The sequence below is a fragment of the Equus przewalskii genome, chromosome 1 (assembly GCF_037783145.1).
Source record: "Equus przewalskii isolate Varuska chromosome 1, EquPr2, whole genome shotgun sequence".
Lineage (NCBI taxonomy): Eukaryota > Metazoa > Chordata > Mammalia > Perissodactyla > Equidae > Equus > Equus przewalskii.
The window spans coordinates 147900625-147922586 of NC_091831.1; the positions used below are offsets into that span (position 1 = coordinate 147900625).

Below are 21962 nucleotides of genomic sequence, written 5' to 3' on the forward strand. Positions count from 1 at the left end.
ATTTGAACCAAGTATATGTCTAAAGGCAGAATAGCAGGCATCAGAAACCTTAGGTAGTAGAAGTTGGTTTATTTTTTGTTGATTAATTCCAAGAGGAGAGCTTTCTGCAATGAATTACATCTCTCAAATATGTGTCAGGACTAAGTGAATATTCTGGTGGGGATTCAGAATCATAAACCATTTTCCTTTCTTATTTCTAGCAGCCTACCATGTGCATAACCAGTGACCCCATTTTGTTTTGAAGTTAGGGAAATAATTCACATTGATATACTAGATCTTTATTGGTCTCTTTGTGGGAAGAATACCATATTTAGGAGCTATGGTTTTTCTTTGGCTTAACTTTCTGTAGTAAAGATGATTTGAAGGTTGTGCCGTAGAATAGACAGGCCATTCTAAGCATCACTGTTTTTGCCTGCTTCAGTTGCAGCAATACCAATATTACAGTGCAGGCCTGCTCTCCACATATGACCCTTTCTATGAGCAACAACGGCACCTACTTGGACCCAAAAAAAAGAAATTCAAGGAGGAAAAGAAGCTTAAAGGTGAGCATATTGACCTGTCTTCCACATTTACTCATTCTTAATTTCAGGATTGTGCATGGCCTGCTGGTGCATTTGGACTTTGAACATAATCCATGTAATAGAAATTTGCTCTATCTGAAAAACCCCAGTCTCCCCTAATTAGTAGTAAGTAGTATTAACCTTATTTTGTATTTGGTTTATGATGTTTTCTAGAGTTATAAAGACATAAGAACTACAGATTTCTAGCCAAAGCTTTAAGCTAATTAGTTTATTCCTTTTTTCTTGTACATACTCTTCAAATGTTGAAAATGTTCTCAGAAAGGAAGAACTTGGTTATGCACAGGGAAGTATGAAGAATAACCTAAAGTGTTTGGAATAAGTTACAATTGTTGCTGTATGTGGTGATTTAAAGTAGATCGCCTCCTGATGATGTTCTGTAATGTTTGTTTGCAAGTTTGCCAAGAACTGTCCTTTCTTCTATTACTGAGCTCTAAGCAGCTGGAAATGAGGAAGGAAATAGAATGGGAAAGTTTTAAACTATCTGTATAAGGCAGATTTTATTCCCCGAAAGGTATGAACTCTACTCAGAAAGACTCTTTTCAGTCTTCTTGCCTTCTTTCTCCCACATTCTCTTGTTCATCTGTTTTCTCCTTCTCTACACCCTCCCCGTCGAATTAGGTTTTTGTTTGATGTGTGATTTTCTTTTCACAGGTCTTAGTGTCATATCAGTTAATGCATTTTTTTCTTTCTCTGTTGCTTCTCTTTAGTAACCGTACCTTTCCACCAACTAGAAACGTTTCCTTCCTTTTGACCATTATTTGAGTCCATGAAACTTCATAAACGTCCTTTCCTGTTGTTGGCTTCCAAAGGAGTTCAGTTCTTAGGTTTTATTCTGTTTCTCTTTCATGTAAACACGGGGAGTATCCAGTGTTCTTTTCCAAGGTAGTGAGGTCTTCCTTTTGGAATATTCATGAGCCTAAATAGATAAAGGGATAAATGTTGCCAGGCTCAGGGGGAATGAGGAAAGAACCTTGAATTTTCTTCATGTGAAAAGGTTGTTTTTGTGGCTGTCTCCTGTGGAAGGGAAGAAATACAACCTTCTGAGAATCTGTTTCCTTGACAGCTAAGTTGAAAAAAGTGAAGAAAAAAAGGCGAAGGGATGAAGAACTTTCCTCTGAAGAATCCCCTCGTCGCCACCACCACCAGACCAAAGTCTTTGCCAAGTTCTCTCATGATGCACCTCCTCCTGGCATCAAGAAGAAGCACTTGTCTATTGAGCAGCTTAATGCTCGTCGCAGGAAAGTATGGCTTAGCATTGTGAAAAAGGAACTACCAAAGGTAAGCAAGTACCTCCAGCATAGGAGATGGCAAGAATGTTTTCTCTCCCTGCCCCCTAAAGAGGAGCTGTGAGAGTTAGGTACCTTTACAGAGTTCAGAAAGGAAGCTCATCTGTTGGAATTAAGAGAATACTGAATAGTACTCTCTCCATTTAACTATTTTTCTAGAATTTGATCAGAATTCACAAGACAGTTAATTGTTATGTGATGCTTCTTGGCCAAAAAAATGGAAGGAGACCTTTTTGAGGAAGGAACACACTTTTCTTACTTATAGCAATAGAGATTTGAAGCAAATTGATAGGTGATAATAGAGTAGATTAAAATAAAATGGTGGAGATATGTTTCTTAGAGAATTTATAAACGTTTAGATGTTATGAATAATCACAGACATCAGAAGAAAATGTGAATGATTCAAGAGAAACATGTATAAGCATTCTTTTTGCTCTATTAATTTGTTTTTCATACCATTTTATTTTGGTATGATTTCAAACTTAGAAGTTGAAGGAATAGTGCAAGAAATATCCATATACTCTTTACTCAGATTCACTAGTTATTTCCATTTTACCTGGTTAATTGCCTCATTATAAATTGAGGGTAATTCTAATAGAAACATGAACGAGATACTTTATGAATTTAGGAAAGTTGATACTCAATATGGAAAAAGTCAATATTCAAAAATTGCCAAGAAAACACTGAAAAAGCCCCACAAAACATTAAAACATACTGTAAAACCTCTGTAATTAAAACTATGTGGTACTGGCACGTGAATAGGCAAATAGACTCATAGAATAGACTAGTGGAATTTTTAATAAATGATGCTGTGACAAATGAGTAGCCATTTGGAAAAAGAAAATTAGGCCTGTATCTCACTATATACTCCAAATGGATTAGGGATCTCAATGTTAAAAATGAAACCATGCAAATACTAGAGGAAAATAATTGCATTCCTAATTAACCTCTGAGTAGGAAAAGAGTTTCTATGATTCAACATCCAGAGGCAGTAAAAGAAAATATTGATAAATCTAACCACATAAAAAAGTAAATTTTTGCATGACAAAAGACAGCTGACAAACTGGGAGGAATTATTTATATTGTATACCACAGTCAAAGGGCTATTAATATGTAAAGAACTCTTAAAAATTGAGGGACAAAAGACCACAAATACAATAGACAAATGGGGAAATGATGTGAGTACACAGTACACAAGGAAAGATATAAACATGCCCTCAACCATTAAAAAGGTTCAGTCTGTCATAATTATATGAGTAATACAAATCAAAATAACACCTAGACACCATTTGTCACCTGTCATACCAGCAAAAATGTAAACGTATGACAACACATTCTGTTAACGAGGCTGTGGGGAAACAGGTGCTCTCATACAGTGCTGCTAGGAGTGCAAATTAGAGAGAACTGTTCTAAAGAGAAAATTGGCAAAGTCTAACAATCTATATATGCACTTACCTTTCAAACCTGCACTCCCACTTCTAGGAACCTACTCTAGGTGATCAAAGTAAATATAAATTTTGACATCGTGAACTCCCTGATGTGATACACTGAGAAGAACACATTGTTTCTGTGGTATTCTTGCCAAAACGCATAATGTCATTCCAATCATCAGAAAACCAGAGATTTTGGACATTGTACAGAATAACTAAATGGTGTTTTTCAAAAGTGTGAAGGACATGAAAAAGAAAGATTGAAGAAATGTTACATACAGGAAGAGACTAAGGGGAAAAGCAACTAAATGCAGTGTGGGATCCTATATAGGATCCTGGAACAGTAAGAGTATTAGCAGAAAAATTGTTGACATTCAAATAATACCCATAGTTTAGTTAATAGTATTTTACCAGTCTTAATTTCTTTTCTTAATATTGGTACCATGATTATATAAGATGCTAAAATTAGAGAAAGCAGGGGGAGGGATGTAAGGGAACTCCGTACTATTTTTTGCAACTTTTCTGTAAGTCTAAAATTAGTTTAAAAAAAAAAGTTTTTAAAAATAAATGGCAAGAGTAATGCAAGGAACTGCCATGTATCCTTTACTCATATTTAGCAATTGTTTGCCTCACCTCATTTGCTTTTATTATATAAATGCATACCTTTATTCTCACTCATTTTGAGGGCTAGTTTGAGACTTTGTGCTAAACTTACTCATAATAATTCAGTGTGTATTTCCTAATCAAAAAAAGTCTTCTCATATATAATGACAGTGCAGTTACAAAATTTATTATCTGGGGCGGGTCCCATGGCTGAATGGTTAAGTTCTTGCTCTCTGCTTCGGCGGCCCAAAGTTTCGCCAGTTTGGATGCTGGGCCGCGGTCATGGCACACTGCTCATCAGGCCATGATGAGGCGGTGTCCCACATAGCACAACCAGAAGAACCCACAACTAGAATATACGACTATGGACTTGGGGGCTTTGGGGAAAAGAAAAAAAAAAGAAGATTGGCAAGAGACGTTAGCTCAGGTGCCAATTAAAAAAAAAATTTTTATTATCTGATCCACAGACCATAGTCAGATTTCATCAGTTGTCTCAGTAATGTCCTTTATAGCAATTTTCTCTTTTCCTGATTCAATCCAGGATCCAATCTAGGACTATATGTTGCATTTAGTTGTCACATCTCTTTAATCTCTTTTAATCTGAAACACTTCTGCCTTCATCTTTCTTGACATTGTTGTTTTTGAAGAATATAGGTCTGTTGTTTTGTAGAATGTTTCCTCATGATTACATTTGGGTTATGCCTTTTTGGCAGGATTACCAGAGAGATGATGTGTCCTTCTTGGTATATCACAGCAGGAGGCACATCACGTATCTGTCCCAATATTGGTGATATTAACTTTGATCCCTTGTCATGAGAGTCCTTCTCTACTGTACAGTAAGTGATTTTCCCCCCATAGCAATTAATAAATATTTCTGGAGAGGAAGTTTATGTTTGATCATTATTGGTGGGAAAAGTTTTGAGAAAACCTGCTTTGTACCTGCTGAAGAGACTTCAGATGATGCCCTTCCGATGATAAGGAATTCAATGGGAATATTTGAGTCTTTAAAGTGGCAATAGCTGCTTAGGAGTTAGTAAGAGAAAGTTTTTGATAAAAGGCCTAAAAATTCCATTAAGCGGACAGTCTGAAGTGGGAATATTATAGAAATGTCTTTCAGGCGCTCTGTAATTTTGAACCCATTGTATCTTCAATGTCATAGGGAGAACTCTTTAACAGTCAGAGGGCCACTCAGCTCTGCCTCTTCTTGTGTCTTCTCTCACGCCAAATGGATCATCATGGGAAATAAAGTTTCTTTATTAGGATTTTTTTTTTTAACTGAAACGGAAGACATAATAAGCAGCTTGAGACTGGGTTGTGGGCTGCTGAGTCATCCTGTGTTAGATCTGCTGTGGAATTTTTTGTGGGAGAAGATGAGGCTTAAGTGATGGCAGAAATTGAGTAATAGTGGCAGCAAGTTTGCCCTGGCTGGAGGTGGGGCTAGAATCATAAAGGTGGGAGGCTAGTTTACCTGTCTCCTTAAGGATTTCTGTATCTGAGAGCCCTCGTATGTCAGCTTCTTTGCAGGTCAGCCCTGGAAAGCTTTGTGTTTTAATCAGGGTGCTGCTAGGGTTAGGGTATGTGGTTACATTTTCCTAGTCCACCTCAATCCTTGAATATAACTTAAATTCTTTGCAAAAGTATATAGAAGACTAAGGCAGCCACAGCACTAGCTTATTGTTCTCAGGGCTGCTTTGGTAGTTTTGTGTGGTTCCGAGTTGGTTGGTACATTTGGAAGACTTTTAGAAGTCATGTATTTTGAATATGCTTGGCTTGATGTTTTATTTTTTAACCCTCGAGGAGTTGAATAGAACACTGTGTCTACAAAACTTATTTCAAAAGGAATCCTAAATAAAATAATGTTCTTAAATATTTTAGGCCAACAAGCAGAAAGCTTCAGCTCGTAACCTGTTTCTCACCAATAGCCGAAAGGTAAAACCGTAGTTTTATATTTCTCATTTTAGATTTTGCTAGAATATGATCTTGTTCTTTGGATACATGCTTAAGTTGTTGTGTCTTATGACCTGTTGGTAATGAATCTAATAGTACCTAAGAGAGTTTCTAAGTGTTCTCAGTTTATATCATAAATAAAATTGCTCTTCCTCACATTTCTGGTATTTGAACCTTTTTGGATAAGACCATAGCCCAATCTTAATTCTTTGGTCAGATCACGGAATCTTCCTGTGCTCAGTCTTTTCATCTAAGAAATGATAATATTAAGTCCTTCCCCTAGAGGGAAGTAACACAATGTCTTTTGAGAGTTGTAAGATCAGAGGAGGTAAGGTTACTTGTTGTGTTACCCTGGGCTAGTCGTTCATCCTTGGTTTCCTCGTCTATAAAATGAAGAGGATGCTAATACCAACTTCATAGAGTTTTTGTGAAGAATAAATTATTTTAATACATGTTAAGCTTAGAATGGGGCCTAGCATATAATAAGCTTTGATAGTTATTATTATTAGTGAGTGTGATAACATTTTGTCAGTTCCCAGAAAATCTCAGGCCATTATACTTTTTTTTCAGCTTCTAAGGCAATATGTCTCTAAGTTTTTCATCCCTGATACTACCTTAGGGTCTGGGTCTGGGTGACAGTATTGTACAGGGCCATTAATCAGATTGGGGGAGGAAGACATGTGGCCATAGGAGGACTGTGTGCCCTGAACAGATTGAGAGATGCTGTGGTTTAGAGCCCAGAGAAAACTTGCCCTGGTTTTGGGTCCTCCTCCATTTTAATAACATTGTTGTCATCTGCAGCTTGCCCACCAGTGCATGAAAGAGGTGCGTCGAGCTGCCTTGCAGGCTCAAAAGAACTGTAAAGAGACCTTGCCTCGTGCACGCCGCCTCACCAAGGAGATGCTTCTGTACTGGAAGAAGTATGAGAAGGTGGAGAAGGAACACCGCAAACGTGCAGAGAAGGAAGCCTTGGAACAGCGGAAGTTGGATGAGGAAATGCGGGAGGTAAGGCAATAGCATAAAATTTTGAAAACCCTTCCTGCAGCCATATCAAGAGATTGGTTTGCACTTCATAGATTATGAGTCTAACCAGTGAAATCATTGAAAAAATGTTTTAAGACATAACTTTGACAATAGTGGTTTTAGTACAGTAAACCAATTCTGTTTTTATTTCACTAAGGCCCTCTTCCTGGCTAATTTTCTCTATTCTTTGTAGCCTTATTCCTCTATGTATTTCTGGAGGACGAAAAAAAAATAAGAAAAAGAATGAATGAAAGAAAAAGAAAGTTTACAGCTTGTCTTGGCTTGGTTCCAGGTGCTGTCTCCAGTTTCAGTTTGTTGGAAGATCAGGGCTGGTTGCCAAATTTAGGGCCAGATAGAGACAATGGACAACTAGCCCAGTTTTCTGAGACCTACCTCTCACCAGTTTGCTGTTTTAACCTGCAGCCAGTACTCTTGCTAAGCCTGATGTCAGCTGATGAAGGCTGAGTATATCGTTCAGGGAAGCAAGAGGAGAGAAGAAGAGGACAAAGTCATTGTGTTGCCCTTTGTAAACCAGTTGGGATGAGTGGAAGGAAAGTTGAGGTCTGGAGACGGAAGGGAATCCCAACATTAGATTATTTTGTCTTTCAGATAGTGGTCAAAGCAGAGCTATGGAGCCTGTTCTGAACTCTTGATCTTCCCTCCTTATCATTCATGCCTTTAGGGATGAATATGGATTTTGCCCACTTCTCTTGTATCTTTGCATGCAAGATAAACATATTATTGAGTTAGTAAACAGTTGATGCTTTTGGAATACTTACTGAGTTTAGAGGCATTTGAGAGTTAGTCACAGATCTTGAAGTTTTGTAAGCAGCTTGGCTTATGATCTCGGTTTGTGAGACTTTCTTTCAATTATGTTGATAGCTAACCAATGAGAGTTTCATGGTGGTTATGTTGACTTATGTGTCTTTTCTCTGAACTTCTGAAATGAAACTATTTTTGATGGATCTTTATTATTCCCTTAATTTACTTTGTTCATTTAAACATGTAGTAGTTGACTTCTTTAAGGTGAAAGGAGATGTTACTCTCTTTTATTTTAATTTAGAAAGGTTTTCTTGACAGTATTTTAGCTTTGGAACATCAGTATCCATATCCATTATTTAAACTCAGTTTTCTCTTAAATTCTCTTTCAGATTTTCTTCTAATTTGAATCTGACTCAAGTGCTATAAAACCTTAAAGAGAAAATTTAGTTTTACATAGCATACTTTGAGACTTGTGTCCTTTCTTGGCCATGTTCCTTATTTTATTGTTCTTTTTCTTTTGGGGAGGTGGGTCAAGGTTAAATCAAGTATATACATAGCAATTTTATTATAAAATAGTTAATGCGAAATAATGACTCTTTAATTTGGTGTTTATTAAGTGTGCTATATTCCATATAGTTTAGTCTTTTGGATCATTTGTTCATTTTATTTTTTATCTTGAAGAATGGTTTTTTTTATTGACACAATTATTATTTTCCTTACCAGATTATTTTAGAGGCACTTTGAATTAGCTTTCTAACATTGAAAAAAAAGTATGTGTTTGTGTGTATATTTGGTCTGTATTCATGTTGTGTAGTTATCATTATCACAGATGATCTGCAGATTGTTTGGGGCTGTGTTTTCTTCCTTTGATGGGCTTCTTATTCTCCGATACCTCCTATATTGACTTTCAGAATAATTTATATCTCCTAGTCACTTATATTGACTTCTGGTGATAAAGAAGAGGTTTTTGACATTTACATTTTCAAAAATGATAAAGCTATACACATGTATCTACCACCCAGTTTTTGAAATAAAACGTGTTGTTTGAATTTAGTTAGTATATCAGTGCCACTATAGAAAAGTAATTCAGTAAAGAAGTAAGCATTTTAGATAGAAGCCTAAAAGAGAAAAGATTTTCTATTGTAAAGGAGAGCAAAACATAGGTTATTATTAGACTATAAATGAAAGTTATTCATTGCTTTTAGTACCACTGACTTGGTTCTAATAAGATTATTCATTAGCAATTTTTGCCTTTTTAAAGGTAAAATATTTGTAAAGGAATTATATGCAAAGTATATGTAGATTTGGTGAATTCTGTTGACTACCTTTTGTGTGTGATTGATGAGTTGACTCTACTGTCACTTTCGACTTTTTGCCCCTTTAGGCCAAGAGGCAACAGCGAAAACTGAACTTCCTGATCACCCAGACAGAATTATATGCCCATTTCATGAGTCGCAAACGAGACATGGGTCATGATGGGATCCAGGAAGAAATCCTAAGAAAACTGGAAGACAGTTCTACCCAGAGACAAATTGACATTGGTGGAGGGGTGGTAGTTAACATCACACAGGAGGATTATGGTAAGTCCTGAATCAGGAGTTAGAGGAGGTGAGTACCCTCCATTTTTTCATATCTAAGGTTATTATACACATGATTAATTCTTGCAAGTTTTATCTTGATTGATAGGTAACGTTGATCAGTAAAGGGGAACTTACTGTATTGGAGTAGGAAAAGTGTGACTGCATATGAAGTAACTTGTATTATGTAATTTAAAAAGGAAAGAGTGTAGTTATATGATCTTGCAAGTTTGGGAATATTTTACATGTTTTGATTTGTTAGTAGAAGTAGAAGGTATTAATCAGAAGAATTCAGTGAACATGTCTCAGCAGACAAAATTATCTCACATAGTAAGTTTCTTGGTGATGCAAGTCAAGCATGAGAAAGAGACTATTCAGTGTTGGTATTTTTGTGATCACAAGGGGATGGGGGAATTGGGTGAAGTGTGAGAGGAATTTCACAGAGAATAATGATCAGGGTCATGCTGAGCTCGGAATAAAAGAGAATGAGAGTGCTTCAGAGAATCTTGGGGGTTACATATATCTGTATTTCTTCTTCTGGAATAGTTTGACCCGGCATAAATATATCACAATTTTGAATCCTCATTGCCTTGCTTTTCCTGGCTTTGGCATTGCTGTCTGCAAGAAACCTAGGATTGGGAAACTGCAGCTCAGTCTCCTGGTGGTGTCATGAGCTAGCTTAGGCTACTGGAGACCGTGGCAGCCCTCTGCTTCTAGTGCCGCTTCCAAGTCCTTACCTCTGTCAAGTGATTTGAGCCTTTCTGCTCCCTCACCCTCCATGAACCTAGGGATAAGTAGAATAGGGGAGTCAGGGATGCACATATGTTGGTGTGAGTTGCATCTTTGAAGGAGATCAGTTAATGAGATGTGATAATCTACAAGTTTTCCTTTTCAGATAGTAACCATTTCAAAGCCCAGGCCCTGAAGAATGCTGAAAATGCTTACCATATTCATCAAGCTCGGGTGAGTCTTAAAAATGAAAAGACAAACTGTAATGGGCCCTGGAAATACCCCACAACTTGGGTGGTCTTCCTTTAGTCTTAATCATATTTTCAATTAAAAACATTTATGAATGTGTGTATGTGTATGTGAATGTGTTGGGTGGGGGCTGTCTATTTGCTTTAGAACAGCAGGCATACTTGAGGAAAGGTAGAAAACAAGCATTCGCTTGTCTAAGCTTTAGGAGTGTGTTGATTAAAGCTAGGACAGCTTGCCTAATTTTTTTGTTTTCCTGAGTAATCATGGGTAAACAGTATGAAATGCATCACGGTTGTTTAGTGAAAAAGCTCACACTCTTGCTTGTTAAGAGAGCTATATCGTGCTCTAAGAAATCTGCTACGTTAGTAGCTTGTTTCACTTTAGTAGTAACTTGCTTATTCATGATATAGTGATATTTAATGAAATCAGAAAGAAACTGCAGTTAGATTGAATTAAATAAAGAAAACACAGTTTAATATACTTCATAGGAGCCCCTTTGTAACTTTGACAGGGTCTAAGTCAAGGTTAGACATGAACTCGACCTTCTCCCCACCCATCCCAACCAATCAAACAAATTCTATATCAAATCTAACAAATCCCTTGATGAAGCAAGTAATCCTGTAATATGGCTTAGTGTCTGTCCATCAAAAACATATTCTTAATATAATTGTTAAGTTAATTTTAAAATATTAACAATATACTTTAATGTAGAATGCTTTACATATAATATGGTACAGTCATGTATCACTTAACGATGGGGATGAGTTCTGAGAATTTTGTTGTTGTGTGAACATCCTAGAGTGTACTTACATGAACCCAGATTATATAGCTTACTACACACCTAGGTTATATGGTCCTAATGGACCACTGTCTATACGCAGTCTGCTGTTGACTGAAACATCATTATGCAACACATGACTATATATCAAATTATATTATCAGAAATTTTGTTCCAATTAGCACAAAATAGATGTATGTCATTATGAGTTTTATTTGAATTTAATTTTTTTCTTATATTTTCCTTCAATATATTTTTATTTTACAGACAAGGTCATTTGATGAAGATGCAAAAGAAAGTCGTGCAGCTGCCCTACGGGCAGCAAACAAGTTTGGCACTGGATTTGGGGAGAGTTACAGCCTGGCAAACCCATCTATCCGGGCTGGTGAGGATATTCCACAGCCTACAATTTTTAATGGCAAATTGAAAGGTTATCAGCTGAAAGGCATGAATTGGTTGGCAAATCTCTATGAACAGGTGAATTTTAAAACTACATCCTACCCGTTGTCTTTTGTTTGTTATGTTTTCCTGAAGTCGTTGGTTCAGTATATTGTGAAATGAGCACAAGATACTGTTTTAGATTTCATCCCTTTTAAAAAGCTTTATCTTTTCATAAGAGTAAGATGTCTCTATATTTCTAACCTGGAGATTTTTTTGGAGAACATTTGTATCATGAATATAGTTTATCTTAGGGGGTCTTGGTAAACCAGATTGTTTTGCTTCTGTGCCTAGATTAGATTAGCTGAAAAACTGGCTTTGGCCTGTTCATCTCATGTATCATGATTCGCAGTTGTCTCTGTGGAGTTGGCAAAAGGAATCGTTACAGCAGTGGGTAATAGTGCTGAAGCTGGATGTCTGTTAGTCACTTTTGTTTGAACAAATCTGACATTTTGGTTAGTTCTTTTTGGCAGTATGTTGAACCTTGTGTGGTGGAATATGAGAGGTGTTGACCATGTGTATTTTTTTTTCCAGGGTATTAATGGCATTCTTGCAGATGAAATGGGCCTTGGTAAAACAGTACAGAGCATTGCCCTCCTGGCCCATCTGGCTGAGGTGGGTGGATGCAGTCTTTCCATCTTCCTCTCTCTAGATCCTAGGGTCATTTTCTATTGAGAATCAGCCATTATCAAGCACTGTACTAGGCTCTGTGGCAAACCAAGACAGTAGGACTTGCTCCTTGCCTTCAAGGCCTTTTCAAGCTGACACAGTGTGGTGAAACATTTTGGTTTTCAAGAAGACTAGGATAATTTTTGAGCAGGTGTGGTTTGAACCCCTGCCCCACCCCAACCCCCTTCTATTGAGAACCACCGATGTAGTGGCAAAGATGCTGTAGTTAGTTGTCAGAAGACCTGGGTTCACATCTCAACTCTATGCTTACTAGCAGTGTAAAACTTGGGCAGTTCACTTAACTTCTTTTGACCTGACTTCACTTTAACTCTCTGAGGTTTAGTTTTCACTTCTGTAAAGTGGGGATGATATCTACCGTCTAAGAATTTTATGAGAATTAAGTGAGAAAATATGTGTAAAAGCATTTTGAAAACAAAAGCTCTATACCAATTAAATAATAGTAAAATTGTTATGATCATCTAGTATGGGGAAAGCAACACATACAAGTCAGTCTAGGTGCTTTGTGAATGATATATATTAGGACCTAAACGAGATGAGGGGAGGGAGTAATTGCTTGGTATTTTTTCCTGAAGGTGTATATGAGCAACTTCCTTGCCTGTGTTATTATTAACGTAGGATGTTATTATTGAGTGTGCATATATGGGAGATACACAGTTTTTCTTGTTATAATGTATCTCCTATTCTTAAATTGCTCGTCATTATAGTTCTGAATTACATATCTTCAGTGTTCCTGCAGTTGGCTGACCCAGTTTTTCTGTTTCAGAGAGAGAACATTTGGGGACCTTTCTTAATAATTTCACCTGCTTCTACACTTAACAATTGGCACCAGGAGTTTACTAGATTTGTTCCTAAATTTAAGGTAAAAATCAATCTGACAAGAAATTGTACTGCTCTTTAAACTTTCTGACTCTTCGTTTGCTACCTTACTTATTTAATTGCTCACAATAGTTTTAATTTCTTGCATTTTTTCCAAAATACCTTACGTACATTCTCTATAAAAGTTACTAATGGGAGCAATAAGAGAGTATATTACATCCTTATGTTTCATAAGTGAGACAGCCAATCTAATTTGAGTGATTTGCTGCATTGGCCACATGGATTGATGCTCCTGGTCAAATTGCCATAATAGAAGATAACTACCTTACTGATTAACATAGATTTTGGCAAATCATATCATCAGGACACATATACTGTAATTTATGGCATTGTTGTCCCCTGCCAAATGTATTCATAAATAATTCATTTTCTTAATACTCCAAAGCCATATTTTTAGTCTTTGTCCAAATTATAATGTCTACAGTAGATATTATACCTTATAATGTATAAGGTAGATGTGAAAGTTGATTTTAACTAATTCAGAGGAAAAGAATTGACGTTGAGGTAGGAAATGATCAGCAGGGAAGTATGTTGCATCAAGTTGAATAAGACATGCAAAAGATTTAAACAGACGTTTACTTACAGAAAGTTGTTGGGATGCAAGAAAGAATGGGTACAATTTATTAAATTGTTTGCAAGTAAAAGATGGAAATGAGTTAAATATGTGTTCTTTCCCTAAAGGGTTACAGTGGTAATGAAGTTGCATGGTGAGGAGGTTTTATGGAGATTATGTCTCGTGAGATATATCATGAGACATGATCTCTCTGATTTGGGGTCTCTATAATAATCATGAGTTCCATTCAATTTAAAGGGTATGGGATAGGGTGGAGATGGGAGGCTGGTGTTTTTCTGGCTTTTGCTTTGTAAGCAGTAGGGACATGTCTGGAATGTTCCACTTTGGGGCACCTTGGGGACTGTGGCCTTACCTTTGTGTCTGAATTGTAGATTCTGTTTACAAAAGCACATTAGGTGTATAGCTTTTAATTTGGCTTACTCATTTTTTAACTTTCTAATGAGAAGATGAGATCATTCTAAGGCAGTTTGTTGAATGTTGTCTCTAGAGTTGTTTGCTGTATGAAATATGGAGCTCCCCATCTTTTTCCTGCTTTGTTATTGTTCAGTACATGTTGAACAATCAGGAAGCTGAAAAATTGTCTTAAAATTTTCCACCAAACCACTTAAGTTTTCAGTATTTCTTTTACTGGCCGATAGATGGCAATGGAGTACTATTTATGTCATTTGATACCTCTCTTTTGACTTTATACCTATCCCTCAAACTGAGCTTTCATTTGCATGTTAAGCTTCTTTCCTTTTGATATTCTAGTTTAGGGATCAGTAAAAGATGGCCTGTGGGCCAATTCTGTTGCCACTTGTTTGCCCCAGTTTTTTTTAATGGTGATAAAATGCATATAACATAAAATGTACCAAGTTTAAAGTGTACAATTCAGTAGCATTAAGTACATTTACAGTGTGGTACAATGCTCACTGCTAATTGGTAACAGAATTTTTTCATCATCCCAAACAGAAACCTACTCCCCATTAAGCAGTCACTCCCTTTCCCTCCAGCCCCTGGCTGCCACAGATCTGCTTTCTATCTCTGGATTTGCTTATTCTGGATAGTTCATACAACTGGTATCATATAATAATGTAGCCTTTTGTGTCTGGCTGCTGCTTTTCACTTAGCAGAATATTTTCAAGGTTCATCCATGTTGTAGCATATGTCAGCAGTTCTTTCCTTTTTATGACTGAATAATATTTCATTATCTGGATATACCATATTTTGTTTTCCATTCATCTATTGATGGATATTTGGATTATTTCCACCTTTTGGCTATTGTTAATAGTATTGCTGTGAACATTCATATACAGGTTTTCGTTTGAACACCTGTTTTCAGTTCTTTGGGGTATATACCTAGGAGTGGAATTGCTAAGTCATTCTATATTTAACTTATTGAGAAATCTGTCACCTTTTTTTTGGTACAGCTTGTGAGCTAAGAATTGTTTTTACATTTTTAAATTGTTGATTAAAAAAGAATAACAAATGATACATGAAATTTAAATACATATATATTAGAACACAGCCACACTCTTTTGTTTATGTATTATTGATGGCCGCATTCTTAACAGCAGAATTGAGTAGTTGTGACAGAGGCTGTGTGGCCTGGAAAGCCCTGAATATTTACTATCTGGCTGTTTAAGGAAATGATTTGATGACCTCTGCTCTGTTGATTCATTGTTTCTGTTGCCATTACTCCTTTAACTGTTAGAAATGTGTTCACTTCCCCACAGAAGATAGTTAGATGTAGACTCTGGTCAGGTTTATAGTTAGATTACATTCAAAAGATACTTAGATGTATGATAACGTCTGAAAGTTCATTTTATTTGGCAGGTATCTGAGTAACACTCATTTTATGATTCTGATATGATCAGTGCCTCTGACTTTCTCCTCTTTTCCATAAAGTATGATTTACAATTTTTCTATAGCTAATGTACCACTTTTCATTCTTGAAATTGGCTGTTCTGTATGTTTTCTATTTCAGTTATTTCTATTTTGTCTTTTATTATTCTTGTGTACTTTTTTGGTAGTTTTTTTTTTTCCTAATGTCTTTAGATGGAGCTTAGATAACTGATTTTCAGCTTTTTCTAATTGGTGTATTTAAGGGTATTAATTGCTTTCTAAGGGTGACTATAGCTATCCAAAGGTTTGATGTGTCACATTTTCATTATCTTTCAATTCAAAATAATTTCTAAAAGCTTCTATTGCAAGTTCTTATTTGATATGTGGCTTATTTTAAAGTGTGGTTCTTAATTTCCAAACAAAGGATGATTTTCTAGATACCTTTGTTACTAATTTATACTTTAAATCCACTGTGGTAAGAAAATATGCTTTTTATGATTTTAATCCTTGGAAATTTGTTGAACTTTGCTTTTATGGCCCAGCACATGGTCAGTTTTTATAAATGTCCTATATGTGTTTAAAAATAATAGGTATTCTGCAGTCATTGAGTTCAGTGTTGTTATGTATATTGATTAGGTTAAGTTTTTTAACTTGTTCAGCTCTTCTCTATCTTTACAGATTTTTTTTTTGTTTACCTGTCCTGTTAGTGACTGAAGAGGTGTGTTAAAATTTACAACTATGGATTTATCCATTTCTGTTTTCCTATGTTCATTTTTATTTTATATATTTTGAGGATGTGAGATATGTATAAATTTACAATTATTTTATCTTCCTGGTGAATTGACTCTTTTGTTATTATGAAATTCCCTCCTTTAAGATTTTTGCCTTAAAATCTATTTTCTATGATATTAGATAGATTAGCTTTCTTTTGGTTAGTTTTCACATTATATCTTTTTCTACCTTTTGCTTTTAACCATTCTCTATCCTTACATTTAAGGAGTATTTCATGCCTTTTATTTGGCATATTTGTGCTTATGTTTAATGTAATTATTGATATATGAAGTTTAAATCTGCTAATTTGCTGGTTTCTTTCTACTTTTTTCACCCGTTCAGCTTTCTTTTTCTCTCCTTTCTTGTGTCCTTTTGGATTGATTAGATTTTATTACTCTTTCATTTTTTTTTCTTCCCCTTCTAGCTTGCTAATTATATATTCATTTTATTCTTCAGTAGATACCAGGAGAATACAATATGCATCCTTGACTTTTAAAAAAGTAGTATAAGTACTACTACTAGTACTAGTATAAGTACAAGTACCTTAGTATACTTAACTACATCCTCCTTCTCTAGACTTACGTTCTCTTGTTTTTATATGTATTTTATCTTTTAAACCCCACAAGACATTGTATTATTATTTATACATTTTAGATTTATTTTAGACTTATTAGTTACATATTCACTGTTTTCATTGATCTTCATTGCTTCCTGCATATTTGTGCTTCCATCTGGCTGAGATTTTTCATAACAACAAAAGACATCAAGCTACAGCTTCAAGAAGCACTTTGAGCCCCATAAGGATAAAAAGAAAGAAACCACATCTAGAAACATCACAGAAAAAGTGCTGAATTTTGCATTCTTTAGTTTCTCCATGCTTTAGTCTGAGTATTTCCTTCTGACTTATCATCTAATTCACTGATTTTCTCTTTACCTGTATCTAAGATCTGTTATTGAACTTATCATTGAATTCTTGATTTTAGTTATTGTATTTTTCAGTTCTAAAAATTCCTTTTTTTTTTTTATAGGTTCTAGTACACTACTGAAATTCTCAATCATTTAATTCCCTGAACAAATTAGCATTTTTTTAAAAGTCCATTTCTGATGTTTTTATTATTTGGATCTCCTGTGGGTTTGTTTCTTTCATGTTTTTCATGTTGATTTTCAGTCATGTAGTCTAGTCTTTCCTTATGTCTGGTTTTTTTTACTTGTTTTATTGTATGCCAGACATTGTATAGGAAAAATTCTAGAATGATGTTGGCTCTGGATACTGTTTTCTTCTTCCAGAGAGAGGATTTATATGTGTTTTGGATTTTTGCCCCTAGTAATTTTTTTCCTGGGTCACTAATAATCCAAAATCCTCTTGCTCCAGTCAGGAATTGAGGTGATTCAAAGCTGGGGTTCACTACCTGTTAAGGAAAATCTATGTATAGTTTATTACCAGTATGTATGTATGCTTGGATTCCCAACTTAAGCCAGGGAGGTGGGTGGTTATCAGAATCCCTTCTCCTTGAACTACATTTTTGTTCTGTGGGCTCTGTGTCTCATAAAAAAAGACTCTGGGGGCTGGCCTGGTGGCGTAGTGGTTAAGTTCGTATGCTCTGCTTCAGTAGCCCAGGGTTCACCAGTTTGGATCCTGGGCGTGGTTCTACGCACTACTTATCAAGTCATGCAGCGGTAGACGTCCCACATATACAGTAGAGGAAGATTGGCACAGATGTTAGCTCAAGATCAGTCTTCCTCAGCAAAAAAGAGGAAGATTGGCAGCGGTTGTTAGCCCAGGGCCAGTATTCCTCAAAAAAAAACCCCACAACAACAAAAAATTCGTTGTTAGTCTCTCAACTAGAACTTTTGGAAAGGATCAGCACCTTCAGGGGAAATGTGTGCCAGGTGCCTGGCTTTCCTTTCTGGGCTTCTGTTCTAATTTTGGATCTTGGCTCTGTAATTCTCCACTGTCTCAGCAGCCCTGTGATGTCTTCAAACAAGTGTTTTGTATATATATACTAGGAGAAACGCTAGTCCAGCAATGACAGAAGAGGAACTCCTATATTCATTCTCTTAGGTTCTTTTAGAATCATCCTGAATAACATATTTGTGATGGTATATTTAAGATGATCAGTAGGAAATAATCTGTATATTGGTCCTTTTTCTAGGTGCTACCATATTGGGGAAATCCTCATGATAGGAAAGTCATCAGGAGGTTTTGGAGTCAGGTAACTTTCAGCTTACTGCATATATACATACACACACACGTATACATGTGCAATCAGTATTTCTCTAGTTGATCTGAGTAATTTCTCATGTAAAATCTTCTTATATATTATATATTTCTGGACACTAGGCAAGCACACTTTTTTTTTTTTAACAATGCTTTTGCTTTTATAGACAATCAGCTGAACTTAAAGTCCAGGATTAACTAAGAACTTTTTTCTTTAACTAGCTAAAGACTAGTTTTTAACATGGTCTGTGATTAAGGTGACTGCTTTAAAAACAGTTATGGTTTAATTCACTGCACATCTACCATGTGGGAGAAGCACATCTTTAGGACTATCTTAAACTTCTTGGCCTTAGAAAGTACAGTCCATTCCTCATTATCTTGTTGTAAGTTGTTAGGTGTCTCTTTACACCCTTACCCTCTTTTATTTACAGAAGACCCTCTATACTCAGGATGCCCCCTTCCACGTGGTTATCACCAGCTACCAGCTGGTGGTGCAGGATGTAAAGTACTTCCAGCGGGTCAAGTGGCAGTACATGGTATTGGATGAGGCTCAGGCGCTCAAAAGTAGTTCCAGGTAACGTGAGTAGTAGAAACCAACCTCCATGGCCTGAAGATATATAGATATACATATATCTGTGTATATGATATATACACACACACACGTGAATGAAGATCAGAGAGGTTTTAGAACATGGCATGATATGGTCTCTGCATAAGCCGTATATCTGACCAGAAGGCAGAAATTCCCTTTTGCATTTTCCATGGAACACAAATACTAATGTTTAGAATATAAGGATTTTTCTCGACTTCTATCTCCCTACTCAATAATTATGATGTTTTAACAGATCTTTATTCTTCAAGGAAAATTCCTATGCAGAAAGAGTTGTCTGCTCTTTCTGTGAGGGATTGTTTTAGACAGGAGGTCTTAGTAGAAATTAGAATGTTACATTATGTGGATTACAGGTTCTGTCTATTTTATGTGTGTTGTCCTAGTCCCTGGATGGTTATTAGACCCCCTAGAATCCTTTTATTGGAAGGTCTATGTTTGAAATGTTCTAATACCTTTAAGGTCCCAAACTGAATCGTAAATGAGCACTTGGCTGTGAAGTGTTACTTGGCAGTGTTAAACCTTGGGTTTGATAATTCTTATTAAACTCTTGATGAACCCATAGGAATTTCTTAGGAGGTCCATGTTAACTGGCAGCATGGTATTTTCCGTGGAACTCTCCATCTTCTGAAGAGCGTTTCTTCATATTGCACTTTTTTGAAGTAAGACATGCTTGTGACCAGGAGCAATAAACTCACTTTGCATTTTCTTCTCACGCCCTTCCCCTTTCTCCATTGCTTCCTCCAAACTCCCAACTGGAAACACAAGTTAATAAGTTTAAAGCTTTCTACTACAGATAAGTACCATATAATTAAATGCTTTCTGTCAATAAAACTGACCAAAGATAGTAAGTAGAGGACTTTATCAAGCCAGAAAGGATCCTACTCTGCCTGTTTGAGGGCCTTTTTTTCCCAAACCCTAATACCATGTTTTCAGTACAGAGGAGTCAATTTCTCTGGAATTTCCTGACCTCGGCTTTGTTGAATAATATTTTTCAGTTGTATACTTGGTGGAGTACTTGATTCTGAGTGTTTGTTATTTTTTTGGAAAGCATTTTTAGAAATATGGGGTCTTCATAGGGTGAAGAGAGATTTACTGCTAACTTGGAATTTGTAATTCATCTTCTTGGACAGTGTTCGTTGGAAGATCCTCTTACAGTTTCAGTGTCGGAATCGGCTTTTGCTAACTGGGACCCCCATTCAGAACACCATGGCAGAGGTAGGCACTAGAAAAGGCCTCAGCTTTATGTGTGCCTTAAACAGAATGGTTCCAGTACAGAACAGAGTTCTTTACCCATGCCCAGTTAGAGTGTTATTGTTCTGTACAAATGACAATCCCCACATAAAAGGAAGAATTTAACCATAGCTTACCCTAAGTGGTTTTTGTTTTGTTTTGCATCATTCTCATTTTCTTATTTTCTGGCATAAGGCAAATAAATTCCTTTATTCCTTTATATTTATGTAATAAATAGTGAATTCATTAGGAATGCTACCCATCTAACGCAGAGATGTTTCTATGCCAGAATGAGAAGGTATAATATTCTTTAACACTGAGAGGAGCTAAAATTCTTTCTTTTGGAAAGATAATCGATCAGAGGTCAGAAGACTTTCTGTAAAGAACCAGATGGTAATGTTTTAGACGTTACGAGCCGTACAGTTGCTGTTGCAACTGCTCGACCTTGCTGTTGTAATGTGAAAGCAGCCATAGATTAAATGAATAGATGTGGCTGTGTTCCTTTAAAACTTTATTTTAACTTTTTATAAAAATATAAAAGGTTTATGTAAAAATAAAAAGTTTATTTATAAAAATAGATGGCAGGCCAGACCTGGCACCACAGACCATATTTGCTGACCTCTGATGTACAGTTATTGTTAGCAAGTTATGCTACCTCAGATCATGTTCATTCATGGACATATAAATGATCTTTAAAACCATCCCACTGCAAAGTCTGAGCAGGACTTGTGCTTTCAGACTTCTAGGTTGAAATTAATTGAAAAATACTCACATTTTGCTAGAGCATGTTTTAGAATTGGGGTTGGTTGATGAGGTATGTGCTTGTATGCTCATTCTCTCCCTTACTCAAACATACATGTGCGCGTAGACTCAGACACACACACACCTGCAACTTTCACTCTTTCTCTCCAAACCTCCATTGTATTCTCACATACTCATTTTGTTGTCCTACAGCTATTTCACTTTTCTTTTGTTTCCAGCTCTGGGCTCTGCTTCATTTCATTATGCCAACATTATTTGATTCACATGAGGAATTTAATGAATGGTTTTCCAAGGACATTGAGAGCCACGCCGAAAACAAATCTGCCATTGATGAGAGTGAGTACTTTTATGAACTTACTTTCTTTTTGCCTATCAGTGTAGGCAACTATGTAATTGTGTATTTTCTTTTATGTGAAGAATTCTTCTAGTATACAGAGAAGGATCTGAGGTGAAAAGTTTATCTTATAATTGTGTGCTTTATTTTCCAAAGAGTCAAAAAAGGACTAATTCAGGAGATGTTGCTGTAGTGTTGACTAACCAAGGCAGAACAGGCAGAGTTCATAAAGTACCATATTTTCGCTTAGAGACTCCTCATTTTCCATGTAGATTCTGACAAGTTCATATCAGAATTATATTCTTTGTGCTGTGGGGTTAGGGCTTTTTTCCTGTGATTAAAAACAAAATATTAGGGCTAAAGAAGATGTGGTAGGTATATATATACAATGGAATACTACTCAGCTGTAAAACACAACAAAAGCATTCCATTTGCAATAACATGGATGGACCTTGAGGGAATTATGTTAAGTGAAATAAGCCAGTTAGAGAAGGACAATCTCTGTATGACTCCACTCATATGAGGAATTTAAAAATGTAGACAGAGAGAACAGATTGGTGGCTACCAGGGGAGAGATGGGATGGGGGGTGGGCACAGGGTGTGGAGTGGTGCACCTGCAACACAACTGACAATCAATAATGTACAACTGAAATTTTACAAGTTTGTAACG

General features: G+C 36.2%; 1 protein-coding gene across 2 annotated transcripts in view; it reads left to right on the top strand.

Annotated features, from left to right (window-relative positions):
• Positions 1 to 21962, top strand: part of INO80 (INO80 complex ATPase subunit) — a 126379-nt gene that overhangs the window by 37521 nt on the left and 66896 nt on the right. For both annotated transcript variants that reach the window (XM_070583754.1, XM_070583762.1), the window contains exons 6-18: positions 422 to 542; positions 1645 to 1859; positions 5776 to 5829; positions 6649 to 6852; positions 9017 to 9212; positions 10105 to 10172; positions 11233 to 11442; positions 11938 to 12018; positions 12857 to 12952; positions 18292 to 18351; positions 18788 to 18930; positions 20097 to 20181; positions 21177 to 21294. In XM_070583754.1, the coding sequence (XP_070439855.1) occupies positions 422 to 542; positions 1645 to 1859; positions 5776 to 5829; positions 6649 to 6852; positions 9017 to 9212; positions 10105 to 10172; positions 11233 to 11442; positions 11938 to 12018; positions 12857 to 12952; positions 18292 to 18351; positions 18788 to 18930; positions 20097 to 20181; positions 21177 to 21294 (1651 nt within the window). The remainder of the gene's footprint in view (positions 1 to 421; positions 543 to 1644; positions 1860 to 5775; positions 5830 to 6648; positions 6853 to 9016; positions 9213 to 10104; positions 10173 to 11232; positions 11443 to 11937; positions 12019 to 12856; positions 12953 to 18291; positions 18352 to 18787; positions 18931 to 20096; positions 20182 to 21176; positions 21295 to 21962) is intronic.